Source organism: Contarinia nasturtii, unplaced genomic scaffold (genome assembly GCF_009176525.2).
Source record: "Contarinia nasturtii isolate CC-2019 unplaced genomic scaffold, AAFC_CNas_1.1 Cnas_scaffold_1165, whole genome shotgun sequence".
NCBI lineage: Eukaryota > Metazoa > Arthropoda > Insecta > Diptera > Cecidomyiidae > Contarinia > Contarinia nasturtii.
Window position 1 is genome coordinate 10,476 of NW_022198509.1, and position 17,321 is coordinate 27,796.

Below are 17,321 nucleotides of genomic sequence, written 5' to 3' on the forward strand. Positions count from 1 at the left end.
TGCGTAATATATAAAATATATTAACCTATACAGTTTGGCTTTTTCAATTTCAGGCATTTCATACAGGACTTTTCCTGCAAATGTTGCAAATAAATACACGAAAACCGTGTAATACATATGATTCGTTTAGCCGTATATGTGTCTGCATGTTTGCTTGTTTGCCGTACGATAGGCAACGCATGCAAGCAAGCTGCTTGTAGCAAGCCAAATGACAAACACTGTATTAAATTAGTTGAATTCTTGAATAGCAAAGTCTTTCTGTATTTACCAAAATACTTTCTTACCAGATAATTAGATACTTCCACCCTATTGAGCCTAATACGGTTATTATAATCGAACGATGCTCACCTAATATAATGAATAATTAAAATGAAAATACGAATAATATTTGAACAAATGGTTTGATTTAAATGATTTTAAAGTGAAATACATGGTTTCTAGATTCCAAGTTAGATGCTTAAAATTGAATGTGAATAAATAAAATAAATAAATATTATTCACAACATGTTTTCGCTTTGTTTTTTTCTAAAACGAAATTTTTCGCTGCATTATCTCGTTCTGAAAAGTATATAAGATCCAGTATATCTAGTGTGAAAAATTACTGACTGTGTCAGTTAACTAATTTGGGACGTTCTTGGCTTAAACCAACTGAGATTGAAGTCATTTAAGGTTGATTTGCTTGATTTTTCAGTCGAGAAAAATATTACTCAAATCATCTTCAATCATAGTTGTTTATAGCCATCTAACGTCCCAAAATAGTCGTCTGTTTAAAAAAAACAGAAAAATAGACGACTAAAGTCGACTGGGTAGACGGTTTTAGTTAACAAAATTCATTTTTCAATTGTTGATTTCAGCTAGTCAGTCACTTCTTATAAAAATGGTGTTCCCATGATGTCTAAGCTAAGGAATTTCAAATACATTTTTATAGAATATCACAAAAAGAGCAGATTCAAAATAATATTGCATCGTTATTCGGAACATGTTTATGAAGCATTACTTGCGAACTTTGAAGCCGCAACTATTATTACCTCCACTGCAAATAAACATCGCGGTTGCAAATCCCATAACATTGTCCATCATTTATACAATTATTAGCGAAGGGCTTTACTGTTCCTTGAGTCCTACATGAGGTTCCGTTTGCCCGGGCATGGGGATATCTTGTTAAGATACTATATTAATTGATACGACTTCCGTACATGGATGCCCTACGACTGCATGATTACAGGATACACAGTAATGACGTCCAGAATAATCATATGGGCTTAATATCAAATATTAAGATGGATTTCCTTTGATTAAAATATCATAGATGTCAGCACCATATTAAACTGTTGTATGTTAATCGATACCGATCCAAACGTGACATTTCATTTGCAGACAACTTTATTGTGAAGCATTTCAAAAAAGAGTGTTGATTACATCGGTGCATTGTCCGAAATTACAAAAAAATAAACGAAATAAATATTTTCTTTAACAATAGCAGCATGGATTTTGTTATATTTTGTGAATTAACAAAACCACAATTAAATGTGGATTCAGATATTGTTGTTTTAATGGCATATTATTTATTGACATATAAAAGTTTTCGTTGCTTAGGCAATGGCTATGGTGTAAGTACGGTAGTACACACAATGTCTTTTCCATAAGTACAAACAAGAAATATTCCTAATTTACTAATCATTTTTCCACAGAAAGAATTAAAAGAAGAGGAAATTGGATCGATCGATTTGCCAAAAGATTGGAATACCAAGAAAAATGTATATTCGATTCGATATATAGGCGGAACAAAACGGCATGTCTATAATTTGTGTGGAACTGTTCAAGAAAATAATGTCATTCTAACTTTGTTGGTAAGTGATTTTCATATTATAGTAAAATGAGATTATTCTCACTATGAAAATTATCATTTTTCATTTCTCGGCAGTACGGTATTTTCCATTAGTGAAACGGCTGGAAAAGTGGTTGGAAGCCAGTGGAAAGAGCCTTTAAATCTAAATAAAGGTGCATGTGAGAAAGTTTTAAATCGGTTATGGTTTACTTTACTTGCACCGCTTGGTAAAAATGCAAGTTTAAATGACAGCGGTGAAAGCACAAACTCCAATGAAACACAAAACTCCGATGAATCGATAAGCTCAGGTGAACGCGAAGAGAGAGCAAATGGTGCATTCCGGAATCATACATTCAGGTACCGTCAAAAGAAGAAGCCAATCTCGTTGTATGTCTTATGTTTGACTAGAAATTATAGACCACAATATTTATTTAAAAAGTTTCAGTAAAGAAGAATAAGGATTCGATGCATATTTGATCAGTAGGAGTTCCGATTACACCACCCCACCTACCGATTCCGAATTGGATTTTTTGTTTACCTTTCTTTACTTTTTTTCAATTATCACCATTAAATTTCTACTTCGATCAAGTATGAGTCGAATTTAAAAATAATATAAATATTACAAATAGAAAAAACATACACACAAGTAGTTTCTTTAAGATTAATTTGAACCAAAAATATTTAATAAAATTTTTATAAAATTCATGGATATTGAAAAGAAATAAAGTGCCTAGTGCAAAGATTCACATGTTCAAAGTACATAAATTACTTAAATTATTATTGTAATGCATATGTAACATTTTCATTTGACTTCTTTAGCGATTTGGTATATCTGCCCGCGATTTTGCGACCTTCAAACGATCTTTACTTCTTTGTTCTTCCGAAGCTTACTTCTTGATAATAACATTTGATTTTCTTTGCTTTAAAGCATAACAATTAATTATTTATGCTATGACGTTCGGAGACAGAACTTTATGAATGTTATGAAGTTCTTTTGTATACTTTTGAAATAGAATCATCTCTAATAAGACGGTGATGATGGTTTTCAGTTAAATTTGCAAATTGAGTCATTTATATTGATTATGAAAAACGAATTAAAAGCAATGTATATATTACGCATGTGATTGATATGGAATTGCAATAGCATTGATTTCCCTAAAGTTTTTCTTCGTTATTTTTTTCAAATATTTTTATTTTTAAAATTTACCACTTAGCACCATACATTTTTGTGTTTTTTTTCTTTCTTGCTTATTAATAACTATTAGCTGTTGAGTCATTTTAGTTACACCAGTTTGTTATAAAAAATAGACTCTTCAGTTGTGTTTTTCCATTATTATTTTTTTAAATTATTATACAAAACAATATTAAATTGGCATGTGTGTGTTGTCAAGAAAATACCAGGTTCAGTGTATCCAATTATTTCATCATCATCGCCACCATCTTCATCATCATCACTTTCGTTTCATTTGGGATAACTGAATTGTTCTTGTTTTATGTATGGCGTAGTTAGATCTCCAATGATTGGATTTGCACATGGCATTTGTGGCATATAATTGTTCTGATTGGTCGAATTGAATGCTGGGGTTGACATTGCAGCATCTAATCGAGAATTTTGTATAAACAAGAGATTTATAATCAAAACTGCGTTAAAATTTTCTTTTCTTACATATCAATATTCCCATATGTAAAAGTTCAATTTTTCAACGAAACTCTCATCTCGTTGGGCGCTCCTTTGCACAACAATTCTACACGTAAAACGTATTTACGATCGATTATGAGAAACGACAATCTTATTTCATTACAACATTTTGAGCATTACTCATTTATTATTTCACTTTTACATTCAGTCCATCATTTTATTAAATTTTGATTATTTTTTTTTTTGCGAAAATGATTTATGGGGAAATTTGTTTCTGTATTTTTTTCTGTTTTATTATTGATTTTTATATAATTTTTATCATTTTCCCGATGCCAACGAACCTGGCGTAAGTTGACTGTCATCAAGATTTAAAAAATCAGTAAAATCAATTGTATTTTGTCCTGGTTGATAGCTAATCAATTCGGATCCTGTACAGCCAGGTTTGGAGCTCATCGACGTGTCGTCGTTTTGATTACGTTGACGTTGTTCATTTAATCCAGGGATGGTTGTTGTGTCCGTTGGATTCATCGGTATGCCATATTGTTGGAAAACATCATTTTCACCAAATAACTAAATCAAGGAAAGTATAAATATAGATAAATTATTATTTTCTCACAACTATTTGTTGTCTACCGCGGCATAGGTGGGTATAAGACCCTCTTTATCGTCCAAGAAAAGCCTCCCCATCGCCAACAGAAAATCTTTATGGGATTTTTTTTTTGAAGATTGACACTAGATAAAATGTGTTTTTGAAAGTGCTTATGCTCATATAGTGTATTCTATTGATTTACAGAACTTTATTCCATCGTTCAGTTATGTCTTTAAACATAATGACAAATAGAAGGATCTGAGTCTGAATAAAAACTTTGTAGATCAATATAATAAAACACGGTATACACTACATCAAACGTTTGCAGTGTTTTTCCCAATGCACATACATATCTACGGATGAATTCCTCAATAATGAATTATTTTATTGTTATAGTTTTGGACTTAATTCTCAATTAAAATTCATTAGACGCTCTTTGAATATTTCGATGTTTATAATTTTTGTTCAATAGTAAGCTATTTCTTTTGACAGGAAAAATAATATAAAATAAAAAATAATCACAACGGAATTTTTTTTTAATACGAAGCTCAATTTCCTTCTTTTGGACTGGCGATCAATGTTAACTTAACATTGTTAAGGTTCAGTTATAGTCTCCCCTTGTTTTATTCTTGGAATACAAGAGGAAACTCGCAATAAAAAAATTTCCAATAAAAAACGAGTTACGTTTAATGTAGTTTTTTGTAATGTGTATTAAATCTAACCTTGTTAATAATGCTCGATAACGATTCACCACTTATCCCTGATAGCACTGATGAGTTGTTTGAATTCTGAATGGATTTGAATTCAAACCAATATTTTGTTAGTGATTTTTTTATTCATATCGCCAAACGCACATTCATCGAATGCATTTTTTATACAATTTGATAATATCGTCAGTGAATTTGAAAATGTGATCGATTGATGAATAGAGAATATTTGTGTGATATATTGAGAATTCGGCGTTCATATGTTTTATTTCATAAGACAATTTTTGTCATAATTTGAACGTCATTTAAAGTTGCCATCATTTCCCGATCATTTGATTCATAAAGAAGAGAATAAAAAAATTCATTTTTTAAATAATAATAATAATAATTGTGTTTTAAGTTTAAAAAATGAAGATCATCTACGATTTTACGAGAGCAGCAGTACTAAAATAAAGTTAAGTCGTAAAAGAGTCGGAAAAATTGAACGAGAAATTTATATAATCTTATCTCTTGAATAAAAGAAAAGTGTATGATTTTCCGTGCAAAAGTTATCTTTTGAGTTTGTTATACTTTTGAATAATTTCATTTTGATCTTGATTAATTAAAAGAGCTCCAAAGTTAGGAATCTCGTTATCGTTGCAAAAAAAAAAAGAAAAATTTATATAAAATTACAAATACTTACGTTAAGCAATGTGTTTGCGTCCACTTGATAGCTTTCACCATCGCGTAAAAATTCCTTGAGCGCCTCCAAGTCACCCTGAACATTATCCAAGTGGCTATGTAATTGATCTCTGCAATAGAGAAGAATAGTTTTCGTAAATTATTTGCGATCACAAATAACAAAATCATCCTCAACAACAAAATTAAATATGGCAACCTTGCAAAGAACATGAAATGAAACATTGATTAGTAAATTGAATCGAAAAATATGTGATAATTTGGGTACACATGATGCATCACTTATTTATATAATACATGTTTGGTATCGATCAGATACGGAACGAAAATGACTATCGCAGCTTCATAATGAAGACTCTTAAATTGCGACGGTATTTTCTGAATATTTATTGATCGATGCATCATATCAGTGAAGTAAAAAAAACGTGAATACACAATTCAAATTGACAATTAATTATGATGTTTTTTTTTTGAACAGATGAAAACATATTGTTTTATGTTCTTTTTGTTGCTGTGACTTGTTCTTACTTTAATTGGCGACCTTGACAAGGAGACAATGTAGTTATCACAACAGTACAAGCAAAATACGAATATGACATATGTGCTATGGGGTAGACACCAATTCAAAATGAAAAATCTATATTAAAATACTCAATTGTATAATTTCATTGATTCCAACGATCCCATTAGAATTATAATAAAAAACACAAAACTCACAAATCCGAAGAATCCGAAGGATCCGAAGAATCCGAAGGATCCGAAGAATCTCATGAATCATTGGGACTTTGACAAAGTCACTTTGTCAATTATATAAAATGTGTTGATTGTTGAGTTAAATTTTATTCCATTGTTAAAAGTCGGTAAAAATGAAATCATTGCATAAACAAAAATAATTGAATTTTATTTTAATTTATATTTGCTAGCATATTTATTTTCTATAAAATCAACATATACATTTGTAGGTCAAAAGAAAAAACACAAAAATATTTAATGAATCTGTGGATCTTTACGAATCTGTGAATCTGTGCAAATCATTGGAATCATAGCAATTTAAATCAAAAATTTGAATCGAATGTGAATCTTTGTAAAATTTTGTAATCATACTAATCGTACAAATCCAACACAAAAGGTGAATGGATTCGCGGGTGTCTCCCCCCTAGCATATGTGTATTTTGTATGAAACAAATTGCAACAATTATGAAACAGTTTTACAGAAAAACAATAACAAAGCAATAGCATTTTTGCCGATAAATGAAGAAATTCGACAAAATAATTATTTTAGAAGAAAAAAATTAGTACATATATGTGAATACACAATACATAGCACGAAAAATTGGAATAAACAAAGAAATGATCGTAGGGATTTTATAGCGCAATATATCACACATACGTGCATTATTACAATACAATCTCAAACATTTATATATATCACGCGGAAATACCGGTTTTGTGGCATTTAACCTCTAAGTCTAGTCATCGTAATACATAAAATATACGTGTATTGCGTTTGACGAACGAATGCAAAATGATGATGATATATATGTGATTGTGTTCGCGACGAATGAATATGAAATCTTTAATCGAAATATACATATAAATAAAAGAAACACGTAAAAGCACAAAATCTCGGCCGATTTTTATTAATTTGCGAAATTTTTTGAATGAAGATGATCAAAGTTTTCGTCTGTTGTTGTTGTGTGTATGCTATTGTATTCAATCGAATTTCTAATCACTGAATTAAATTTCCCAAGTGTTAAAAGTGTAAAACTAAGACTGTTTCACCGAGTATGAAAACAAATCTGTTTTTATAAAAGTGTTTTTATTACGTTTCTAATCAAATTAATTCAATCCAATATCAACAAACGAGTCTATTCCAATACCAAAAATAGACAAATAATCCAAATCGAAACACATGCTTGCACTTTTTAATTTCGGCGTGCCGGTTTTGAAACTTTGTCTCAAAATATAAACGATAATGTTTTCTTTGTTATTTTACGGATCATTTTTTGTCTGGACATTAAAAACCACTTTTGAGATTATTATTGTAGTAAATTGTGCATCAAATGTTTATGTGAACATTAATTATTTTATTCTTTTTCATACAAGTGTATAACTTATTAATTCCACTTTTGGTGTTTCCACTTTTTTTCTTACAGAGATTAATATTCATATTTTGATTTTCCGGAAGAATGAAATTAAAGTAAAACAAGAGCCATAAAAATCGAAAATGAATCTTGCTCAATTGAAACTGTGTTATGTAATTGTTTTTGTACCAATATTGGTGATTGGCCAAAATATCGATGAATCGTGTCAAGTGGCACGAAGTGGCGCAACTGGTGTATGTAAAATTATCGACAATTGCCAGTCGGTCATCGATGAAATCGTTCAACAAGGATTATTTCCAGCACAATGTGGTTTTTGGGGACGTAAACAAATTGTTTGTTGTCCAGTACCACGAAGCCATATAACAACAACAACACCAATTCCAACACGCGTAAGCCAAAAAAGTATGCATTATGCAGATATCGCAAACAATATTGCCGGTATGTAATGGAATTTTATAATTGTATCACAGAATGTAGAGAATATCAAGATGCAAAATTTGACAGAGTATTTAGCCAAGTTGGTTTCAATGATGATCCCATCTTGGAAAAAGTTGAGCGATGTACAATTTCGACGGTGCCACTTATTGTCGGCGGCTCTATAGCCAGTGAGGGCGAATTTCCGCATATGGTAGTAACTATTTATTTTTCTTCATTTCATAAAAATAAATGTTATGCATTTCATGACAATTTCATTGCAGGCACTAATTGGTTACGAACGAAATTTTGAAACAAATATTATTTGGGGTTGCGGTGGATCATTAATAAGTGAAAACTTTGTATTGACAGCGGCACATTGCGTGGAAACGAGTCGTTATGAGTAAATTTATATGCTTGAATTTTGTTTTCGTTTGAATTGTTTTTTTTTATCTTATTTTATTTTAGAGGAACTCCAAAATATGTGCTACTGGGTGAACATGATTTAAGCAATAATTTACGCGATAATCCATTCAAAGTGGAAATTGCGGAAAAAATTCCACATCCACAATTCAAACGATCGGCGAAATATTATGATATTGCATTGGTTCGAATGGCTCTTCGAATAACATTCAATCCACGTCGTCGGCCAGCATGTTTACCAGAAAAATATAATACAAATACGGCAAATGCGGTCGCGAGTGGCTGGGGTCGCACAGATTTTCGTGGTTCAAGCAGTCAAGTATTGCAAAAAGTAATCTTGGAATTGTTCACCGAAGAGGAATGTAATATAACCTATTTGGACGCAGCACGTACCACACAGTTACGCTACGGAATTTTACCAGCACAACAATTTTGTGCTGGTTCCCATACGGAAAAGAAAGACACATGTCAGGTATATGAAATAGCTGATCTTTTTGCTGATTGATTGTAATCACTTTCCTAAAAAAATATTTGTTTTATTTTTTCTCAATCGCAGGGCGACAGTGGTGGACCTCTTCAAATCTACCATCCATATGTGTCTTGTATGTATATTGTTTCAGGAATTACATCGTTTGCCAAACAATGTGGTGATCTCAATGCACCTGGGGTTTATACAAGAGTTTATAACTTTTTGGATTGGATTGAGAATATTGTTTGGCCAAATCAATAGCTTTTTTTAAATAGTCACTTGACTTTTATTGAAATTGAATAAATACTCGACTTTTTCAAGTAAACTAAAGTTATTTTTTTTATTTCGATGGATCAATTACTTACGTTGAAGAGATTCGCATGATGTCATCGTGTGTCGTTCCTTTATTGTATTTAGCAACGGTTAAATCTTTGCCATATGTGTCGCAAAGATCGCTGATTCCACTCGTGCCTGGATTAGTAGGTTGCCCAAAGTTACTAGTCAATTGATTGTTCATTTGACTATCGTCATTGTTGATCAAATCGTTTCCGTCAAAGTTACCCTATTACAAATAGAATGAATTGGTTTACGCTAACAATATAAAAGTAAACAGTACTTACATCGCTATCATCCTGAAAAAGTTCAGCGGGCATTTCTGAACTAATAAAATCGTTTTTGTTTTTATAGGTTTTTCCAAATGTGTGGTTTACAGCCGCGGTGCCGGCATTTTGTTGAGAAGAAGCCGTTGATACGTTTGGCTTACCAACAGTTATCAAAATTGATTTGTTTCCAGGTTGTGGAATTGTTTGTACAACTTGCTTTTGTTCATTCTGCTGTTGCTGCTGTTGTTGTTGTTGCTGTTGCTGTTGTTGCTGCTTGACTGCTTTCAACTTTTGTGCATCGATTAGACTTTTGCCACTCGCACTTGCTTGACGAATGCCAGCCAAATTTGTTTGGTTGTTTGGATTCGACGCAATTTTAACAAGACGTTGCACATTACCGCTTGCGTTCGCTATAATCACATTACCTGTTATCAAAAATTAACATTGATAATATGTGAAAGGAAATAAGTGCGAATTCTTTATCATCGGATAAGAAAAAACGAACCTTGTCTTTTGTTGGCAAATAATTTTGGATTGATATTCTGTTTGATGGTTGATGGCTGTGTTTGATTAAGTTGAGTTGGTTGCTTTAGTTTTGACTCTTGTTTGATGAATGTAGCCAATTGTTCAGGCAGTACACCAGTCGGAACATTCTCCAGCAATTCTTCGACTGGAATGTCAACAACATTATTTGCGACATTGATAGATGATGATGTGCCAGCCGTGTTAACAATTAGCGATGGAGTTTTATTTAAGTCATAGATTAAATCCGAATTGTAATCGCCTGTATTGTATACATTTCCTCCATGATCATTATTTATGCTAGCCACTGTGGCGGCCGTGGTTGTTGTCGTTGGTGTTATCTTCGATGCATCTGGCATTACTGCATCATCATCTTCGGCAATAATTTGGTCCGTGTCATCAATATTTTCGATTTCTTCATAATCATTAATAGTTGTTGTGGGAAAACTACCAGGGGACACAACATACGGTGAATTTACGCTGGCCACATCATCATCCGCACCATCTGTATAATTGTCCAATAATTCTTCAGTGAGTTCATGAATGATTGGTCCATCTGCGCTGGCTCGAGATGATGGGGATGTCTTTCGTACTTTATTTGTTAAATTTGGAATGTCATTGATCATCAATTGATAGCGGCGTTTAACACCACTCATGCCACCCATTGAACCAATGCCACTGCCACGTTGTGGTTGAACAATTGTTACCAAAAATTGAATAAGTTTATTGACGATTTGTTGTTGTTTCATGTGTTTTTGGCGTAGTAGGGCCACCTCACGCCAAAGTGCTTCGTTTTCCTGTTTTATCGATAAAAATCGATTGTCCAATGATTCTTGACGCCCTTTCATCAGTTTCACATCGTTCAAAACTTTTGACACAATTTCATGTTTTATATTTGATTTGTCATCAACATTCGCCGATGTTTTGGCTGTTGAAATTTTTCGCTTTATGTGCTCCAATAAGTACGGATGATCACGTTGAAAATATGGATGAGAAAATTCCATTTCATCGCGATCGAATTTTAAACCACCACCATCCAGTGATGTGATTTTATGGAATCCATCTGCAAAGCGAAAAAGAGAGAAAAAAAAACAAATTAAATGGAATTTTCTTGTGAATTCGAGACACTTAAGCGTATCGACCAATTAACTTGAAAGTTGAAAGACAAAGAAATTTAAGTAATACTTACACATATTTAACTGCCTTATGAAACTCGCCATATTATTGTGCTTGTAATTCAAAGGCAAAATCTCGCGAGCAAATTGAGCCTGATTTTGAATGATAAAACTTTTTCCATCCTATTAAAAAAGAAGATGGGGAAATATGACGTCAATAGAAAACTTATTATTGACTAAAAAGAAAAGGAGATACATAATTTTCATGGCATATAAAATTAAAGGTGTCAAGAAAATGCTAGTAAGTTTTGACATTTTCAATAGTTTTTCATAAATAATTTCAAATTCTGAGAGCGAATTGTTACATTTTTTACATTTAACATTTACAGCACCAATTTGATTTTTTCGATATTTCAAATTGAAGATAGTTATTTTTCACAATAATCATAGAGTGACATCGTTTTAGAGTCTAACGAAAGTAGAAAATTATATGCAACATGTATGAGAATGAAAAAAAGAAGTAGAACCTCAGAGTTAATTTAGCACATAATGTGATAGTAGCGAGTACTAAAAATACAATTCAAACAAAAAAAAATAATTGGCTAATGTTTTGATGTGTTATCACACACAAACACATTTGGTATATTTTAGTTTCATTCGATTTTAAAAAGTGAATGAAAAAGAGGAGAATAAACACAAATGAAATTGACATAGTGGCGGCAGGCGATGAGAAAATGTTGAAAACCTTTTAACGCATACCGTCAGATAACGTTATCATCAATAAATGAACTCACCTGTGTAATTTATCACATAAATCGAAATGTCCCAAAGATTTTGTGACATTATAAATCCAAAATATTAAAGTAGACGTTTTTTGTAGTAGAATTCAGTGACTAAATACAAGTGACTCGGCAGGGATTATTTTTAATGAATATCACGAAATCTTTGGGATATTTCGATTCATCTTATAAAGTATACCAATAAATTTATTTATTGATGATAGCATTATCTGATGGTATGTCGTGTTTTGATGAGATATTGTTGTAGATATTAGTTCGTGCTATTTTGTAGGACATAAAAACATCTCCTATTTTGTGCTAAATAGCAACCTATCGACAAAATAGGACAAGATTTTGGGAGATTGAAGCAATTTAGGGGATATTTTTATATCCTACAACATAAGCCGAACTAATATCTTAGCCCAATTGTAATGGCTGAATTTTTTTATATTTGTGTCGCGTGTCTTGATTTGGTTAGATTTCACACAAACAGAAATAACATTAATTTTATCTATTGAATCATTTACTCAAATATATATATTTAACAAGCGTACGATAACAAGATCTAGAGAGAAAAATGCAGTACCAAGACTAGTGAAAACATGTAATACAGAGAAAGGTTTCAATTGTACACACAAATCCAGTTGCAACGTATTAAATAAGACAAACAAGTTCGGCCAATTATTCACACACAAAAAATCCGAAGCAGACACGCTGGTGACCAGCTATTTATCTCCCTCACTCAGTATCTCACTCAACTTAACACACATATGACAAAACATCGAATGAATATGTTGAAATATGTAGTCCTACCTCTTTTTTTTATTTCTAATTTTAAATTCGCGCATTTTTTTATATGTATTACATTTTCTTTATTTTTTTCTCGTATGCCAAGAGTTTGTCTATTTGAATAAAAAACATATAGGAAAAAACACCAATCAGCAGGTAAAATGACGTCACATAGCTCTCTACTTAGTTCATGGAGTACTCTTTGTATTAAATCATTAAATGTGTGAGTATTGTATATTCTCCATATATATTTGACTGTGGTCGCAGACAATACCAACAACAAATACATCAAAAACGAAGAATACAGACGACAAACCATAGCTGTCCACGAACACCATCGAACGAACCGTTCGTTCGTTTTCAATGTATATTTTGTTCGTTCGTTCGTTCGTTCGTAGAAAATGAATTGTTCGGATTGTTCGTTCGTATGTTCGTACGAACAACGAACAACGAACACGTTCGTTCGTTCGTAATTTATGGAAATTTATTTTCTGAATGTAAACAAATATTGCGATAATAAATGTAAATTGGGAAAACTTTAAATCGATTCTTGCCGCTTTTCCGATGGGAAATCGTGAAAAATAACCTAAGTGGTTCAATAGCCTAAAGTCCAAATCCGGTGGAATTTGGCTGATCCATGAATTCTCATGATTTGACCTGAATTCTAAAACTTCCATAAAGATATTCTATAAAAAACCCATTCTTCGTGTAATTGTATTTATTTTTAATTGTAATTACATTATGGAAGTTCTGGAATCCATTTTGCTTATTTTTCACGATTTCCCATCGGAAAAGCGGGAAAAATCGATTTAAAGTTTTCCCAATTTATATTTATTATCGCTATATTTGTATACATTGAGAAAATAAGTTTCCAAAAATTACGAACGAACGAACGTGTTCGTTGTTCGTCGTTCGTACGAACATACGAACGAACAATCCGACCAATTCATTTTCTACGAACGAACGAACGAACGAACGTTCGTGGACAGCTATGCGACAAACATTTGTTGTATGAATTAAATATATAATGTAATCATTTAATATTCATATAACCTAGACCAATCAAAATTATAAATTTGAACGTAATAAAAAATCGTGTGTATATTTTGCCTCTGTTGTTTCTGCATATTTTCCATGCGTAACAATACCATTTTATCACTGTCACTCTCAATTGAGTTGAATATTCGGCTGCATTTCTAGACAAACAAACTCTTATCTTGGTTCAAAGGAAAAAAGAACGAAATAGAGATATACAGTGAAAGTGAAAGAGGGAGAACACACATTGCATGCACAATTAACGACTAACCGGGTGAACACAAAATTTAGACGAGTATTTGTCTGATTCGATTAAAGTATCAACAAAATTTATACAAAACCAAAGCGATGGATAAATATTGACAAATTTCAATCAGTTACTTATTGATCAAACAGCATAAAACAAATATTTAATGATTTTTATGGAATCTAACCAAATACACAAAAAATGGTTTCTCCGAGTTTTTTTATGAAAATAAAATGTGTACTGATTGTGTTTGAATATCAATCTAATAAAAATATTTTTCATTTTTTTCTCCTGTACAGCATTTACAACATATAGCATATGTATTTGAGAAAAATGAATGAGAATACGATCACTAAAGCCCTAAGATAATCGGAAAGTTACTTTATCCTTGAAAATAGTTTTAACAACACATAAATAAATAAAAAAAAACATAATTATTCTTCTAAACTTGCGGATATATATTGTGGTTTTGTTTTTCTCGCTCTCCATTTATCTCGTGGAAAAAGAAATTATAAAATGTCTGTGTGTACACATGACAAATTGCATTTAACATCATATGCAAAGCCCCTTTGTTGAGAGTGTATGTCTTTGGATGAAACATGAAGCATTTGAAAATACCGCAACAACACCAATAATATCAAACTATGTACCAAATACAAACCGTACAAATAAACACATGAAAATCGTCAAAAAAATTTCCACGAAATTTTGTCACATTAAAAATTCAAAACATACTGAATACACAGAATTAAACACAAAAAGTATTCATTCATTACTTCTTTCATACATGAAACTGAAAAAGACTTTTGAGTAGTCATATCCGCACATGCTTCATCTTAAATTTTACTTGCAAAACATACGACTAAAAATATTTTTGATTTTACATTTGATTTGATTCATATGCCAATTGGAAGAGCGGTAGCAGAAGTGAAGAGAAAGTAAGAGAGATCCATTTTTAGGTGTATATTTTTGCAATTGCATATCCTACAATCAAAAAGCTCCATCCACTTTTTCAATTCCATTTAAAATGAAAATTTTTTGAGAGAATATTTGTTGCTGATTTGCTTAGTAACATATAACGTTCGAAAATGTTTCAATTTAAATTTGTGACTTTGATGCGATGACAATCTTTTTTCTTTTTTTTACTTACCGCATTCCAATAAATGAGATTATTTGTTTCATCATCTTCGACTAACCGCCAGAGCTTTGCTAAAAATGCTGGCACGCCTGAACTGTTTTCACTGAATGTATGCATTTTAATTGTTTCGATCGTTTTGTATACCAATGTCCACTATTTAAGTGTTTATGATTCTTCCGGTGTATTCTGTCCAATATTTTTCACTAGTTTTTTTAAATTCTTTGTTAAATGTTCTCTCAATTAAATGTAGTGAAAAAACAATTTGGTGACAATCCTGTCGTTTTGTTTTTATATATTCGACAGGGAAACAAGTATTCCTAGAAACGAGAGTGATTAGGACACCTTGTTTTGACAAAATTGAATTTGGTTGGGATTGTACGGCTCTACAGTTATTGCGTCGATGAGAGAGAGACTTTGTCAGTAATTTTTTCCACTGAAATAGGCACTCACTCAAAATTTAATCACAGCGATTTTCTGCTTTCTTTTTTCGCCTTTCAAAATATTTATCTTTATAACCGTTTATTATCTCATCGGAAAATAAAATTCAAAACCTTTGACAAAAACTAAAAAAGCAAAAAAATGCAAAATATTATGGTCAAAATAAATTATCACCACAATAATAAAACAAAAATTAATGCGATTCTATATGCACACTGTATTTTAAGGAGAAAATATGTATTATTACTTCTATCTAATTCACGCAACTGAGAGCAGCTATATAATATTTTTTATTCGTTCGACAAACGTTGAGTGAGAAAAAAAACACGCAATATATCTATTTTTTTTTCTATACATTTCTCTTGCACACTTTATGGTTGTAAGTGTTGTTGGCTTCTTCTTCTTTTTCATTGGCAGCACACCGAATTACGACATATTCGACGAAATGTCGTCCAATCGAAATTGGTAATTATATCTTCCGAAAGAGCAGCACCATGTGGTGCAGCTCATTTTAACAATCTAATGCAAACTATGGTTATTATGATTTAAATAAAATGGAAACTATATTCGGCTATTTTTTTTTTAATTTTCTCAACATTTAATTCTTCACATACTCAAATATAAAATAAATTATGTGACAAAAAAATTCCATTGGATTCTACGTATTATAGCGATAATTGAGTTGGTTGTACGTAAAATGTGTGCAACCAGTGCCATCTATTGCAATATTTTGACACTGCGCCATATTGATACACATTTGAAATTATATTTTTTACATAATATTGTGAAATTGAACACCGAAATTAAACTTTATTTGATTTTATTTTTTCGTTTTCATTGTTTGTTTTTTAATTTGATACCAATGCAAAAGTTAGTATCAAAGCAAGCCGCATGTCAGATTTGAGTGTATGTGTATTGTCTTTGGTAACGGCAAACCGTTATGCACCGACTGCCGATTATTTTGTGTTGTGTTGTATTGAATTTTGTTCACAAGTGTGTTCAAAACGCCGACATCGCATAATATCAAAACACACAACAAACGAATTACAACAATGGAGCAACATGCACAGCATAAAATTGAAGTGTTATCAAAACGACGATGCAGTAAATTAAATAATTTTCCTTTTATCTTTAAATTGGAAGTGCACGAAATTATGTTTTCTTTTTTTATTTTTGTAATTTTTAAGGTCCGAAATTGCCGCCATACATGGATTGGTCGAATGCGATGGTAAATCAACAACATCACCGGCAAACATTTCATTTAGTTCGACGAATGCGTAAACGTCATTTTTATCCACAGAGATGGAAGACATTCATTGCAAATGATTCAATTTTGAATAAAACAAACGGCATAAAAAGTAATTGTGGTAATGGCAGCTATGCTATTTTATGCGAACTTGATAGAATAAATCGTCAAATTCACACGCTTCAATCGGAAATTGCCGTGCTCAAACAACAATTGCGAATTATTCAAACATATTGTGTACCAATGGAAAAAACGGAGTCGAATGATCAATCGGCAAGGTAGTGAAAACCGAAATAAATTGTTTTTTTATCTTTCGAGAAATGTGTTAATTCTGTCATAACATTTTTGTATTGTCTTATTAAAAATTTTCTTCTATACAGTGTTCAGGTTGAAATGAATGTTTCTAAACCAGAGATCATCGTCGTTAAAGATATTATTGACCACAAATCGATTGAACTGTGATAAAAAAAACTGGCATCCTCTATAGTTTCAGCCAAAAATAGAATAAAGAATTTTTCTTTAGAAGTAATTTTATCGAATAAGTTATATTTTTTCTTA

General features: G+C 31.6%; 4 protein-coding genes across 9 annotated transcripts; 3 read left to right on the forward strand and 1 right to left on the reverse strand.

Annotated features, from left to right (window-relative positions):
• Window positions 1–1,385: 1,385 nt before the first annotated feature.
• Window positions 1,386–2,587, forward strand: LOC116344699 (proteasome inhibitor PI31 subunit-like). Of its 2 annotated transcripts, none has more exons than XM_031773370.1 (3): window positions 1,386–1,619; window positions 1,692–1,850; window positions 1,925–2,587. In XM_031773370.1, the coding sequence occupies exons 1-3, from the start codon at window positions 1,485–1,487 to the stop codon at window positions 1,940–1,942; spliced, it is 312 nt and encodes a 103-aa protein (XP_031629230.1). In that variant the 5' UTR covers window positions 1,386–1,484; the 3' UTR covers window positions 1,943–2,587. The 2 variants fall into 2 exon arrangements, with proteins under 2 accessions (XP_031629230.1, XP_031629231.1); XM_031773371.1 differs by having other exon boundaries at window positions 1,391–1,610.
• On the reverse strand, window positions 2,479–15,881 carry LOC116344693 (heat shock factor protein). Of its 3 annotated transcripts, XM_031773356.1 has the most exons (10): window positions 15,765–15,881; window positions 15,092–15,642; window positions 11,166–11,274; window positions 9,960–11,039; window positions 9,473–9,879; window positions 9,218–9,414; window positions 5,446–5,554; window positions 4,779–4,844; window positions 3,809–4,037; window positions 2,479–3,427 (listed from the first exon to the last, which is right to left on the reverse strand). In XM_031773356.1, the coding sequence occupies exons 2-10, from the start codon at window positions 15,194–15,196 to the stop codon at window positions 3,291–3,293; spliced, it is 2,439 nt and encodes an 812-aa protein (XP_031629216.1). In that variant the 5' UTR covers window positions 15,197–15,642; window positions 15,765–15,881; the 3' UTR covers window positions 2,479–3,290. The 3 variants fall into 3 exon arrangements, with proteins under 3 accessions (XP_031629216.1, XP_031629215.1, XP_031629217.1); XM_031773355.1 differs by lacking the exon at window positions 15,765–15,881 and having other exon boundaries at window positions 15,092–15,737; XM_031773357.1 differs by lacking the exons at window positions 4,779–4,844; window positions 15,765–15,881 and having other exon boundaries at window positions 15,092–15,738.
• LOC116344696 (serine protease snake-like) lies at window positions 6,845–9,182 on the forward strand. 3 transcript variants are annotated; one of them, XM_031773364.1, is made up of 6 exons: window positions 6,845–7,140; window positions 7,598–7,948; window positions 8,017–8,174; window positions 8,245–8,363; window positions 8,429–8,855; window positions 8,940–9,182. In XM_031773364.1, the coding sequence occupies exons 2-6, from the start codon at window positions 7,669–7,671 to the stop codon at window positions 9,111–9,113; spliced, it is 1,158 nt and encodes a 385-aa protein (XP_031629224.1). In that variant the 5' UTR covers window positions 6,845–7,140; window positions 7,598–7,668; the 3' UTR covers window positions 9,114–9,182. The 3 variants fall into 3 exon arrangements, with proteins under 3 accessions (XP_031629224.1, XP_031629225.1, XP_031629223.1); XM_031773365.1 differs by having other exon boundaries at window positions 6,845–7,136; XM_031773363.1 differs by having other exon boundaries at window positions 6,846–7,226.
• Window positions 15,882–16,412: 531 nt separating the features above from the next.
• On the forward strand, window positions 16,413–17,292 carry LOC116344698. The gene is made up of 3 exons (XM_031773369.1): window positions 16,413–16,621; window positions 16,705–17,041; window positions 17,144–17,292. The coding sequence occupies exons 1-3, from the start codon at window positions 16,570–16,572 to the stop codon at window positions 17,223–17,225; spliced, it is 471 nt and encodes a 156-aa protein (XP_031629229.1). The 5' UTR covers window positions 16,413–16,569; the 3' UTR covers window positions 17,226–17,292.
• Window positions 17,293–17,321: the final 29 nt, after the last annotated feature.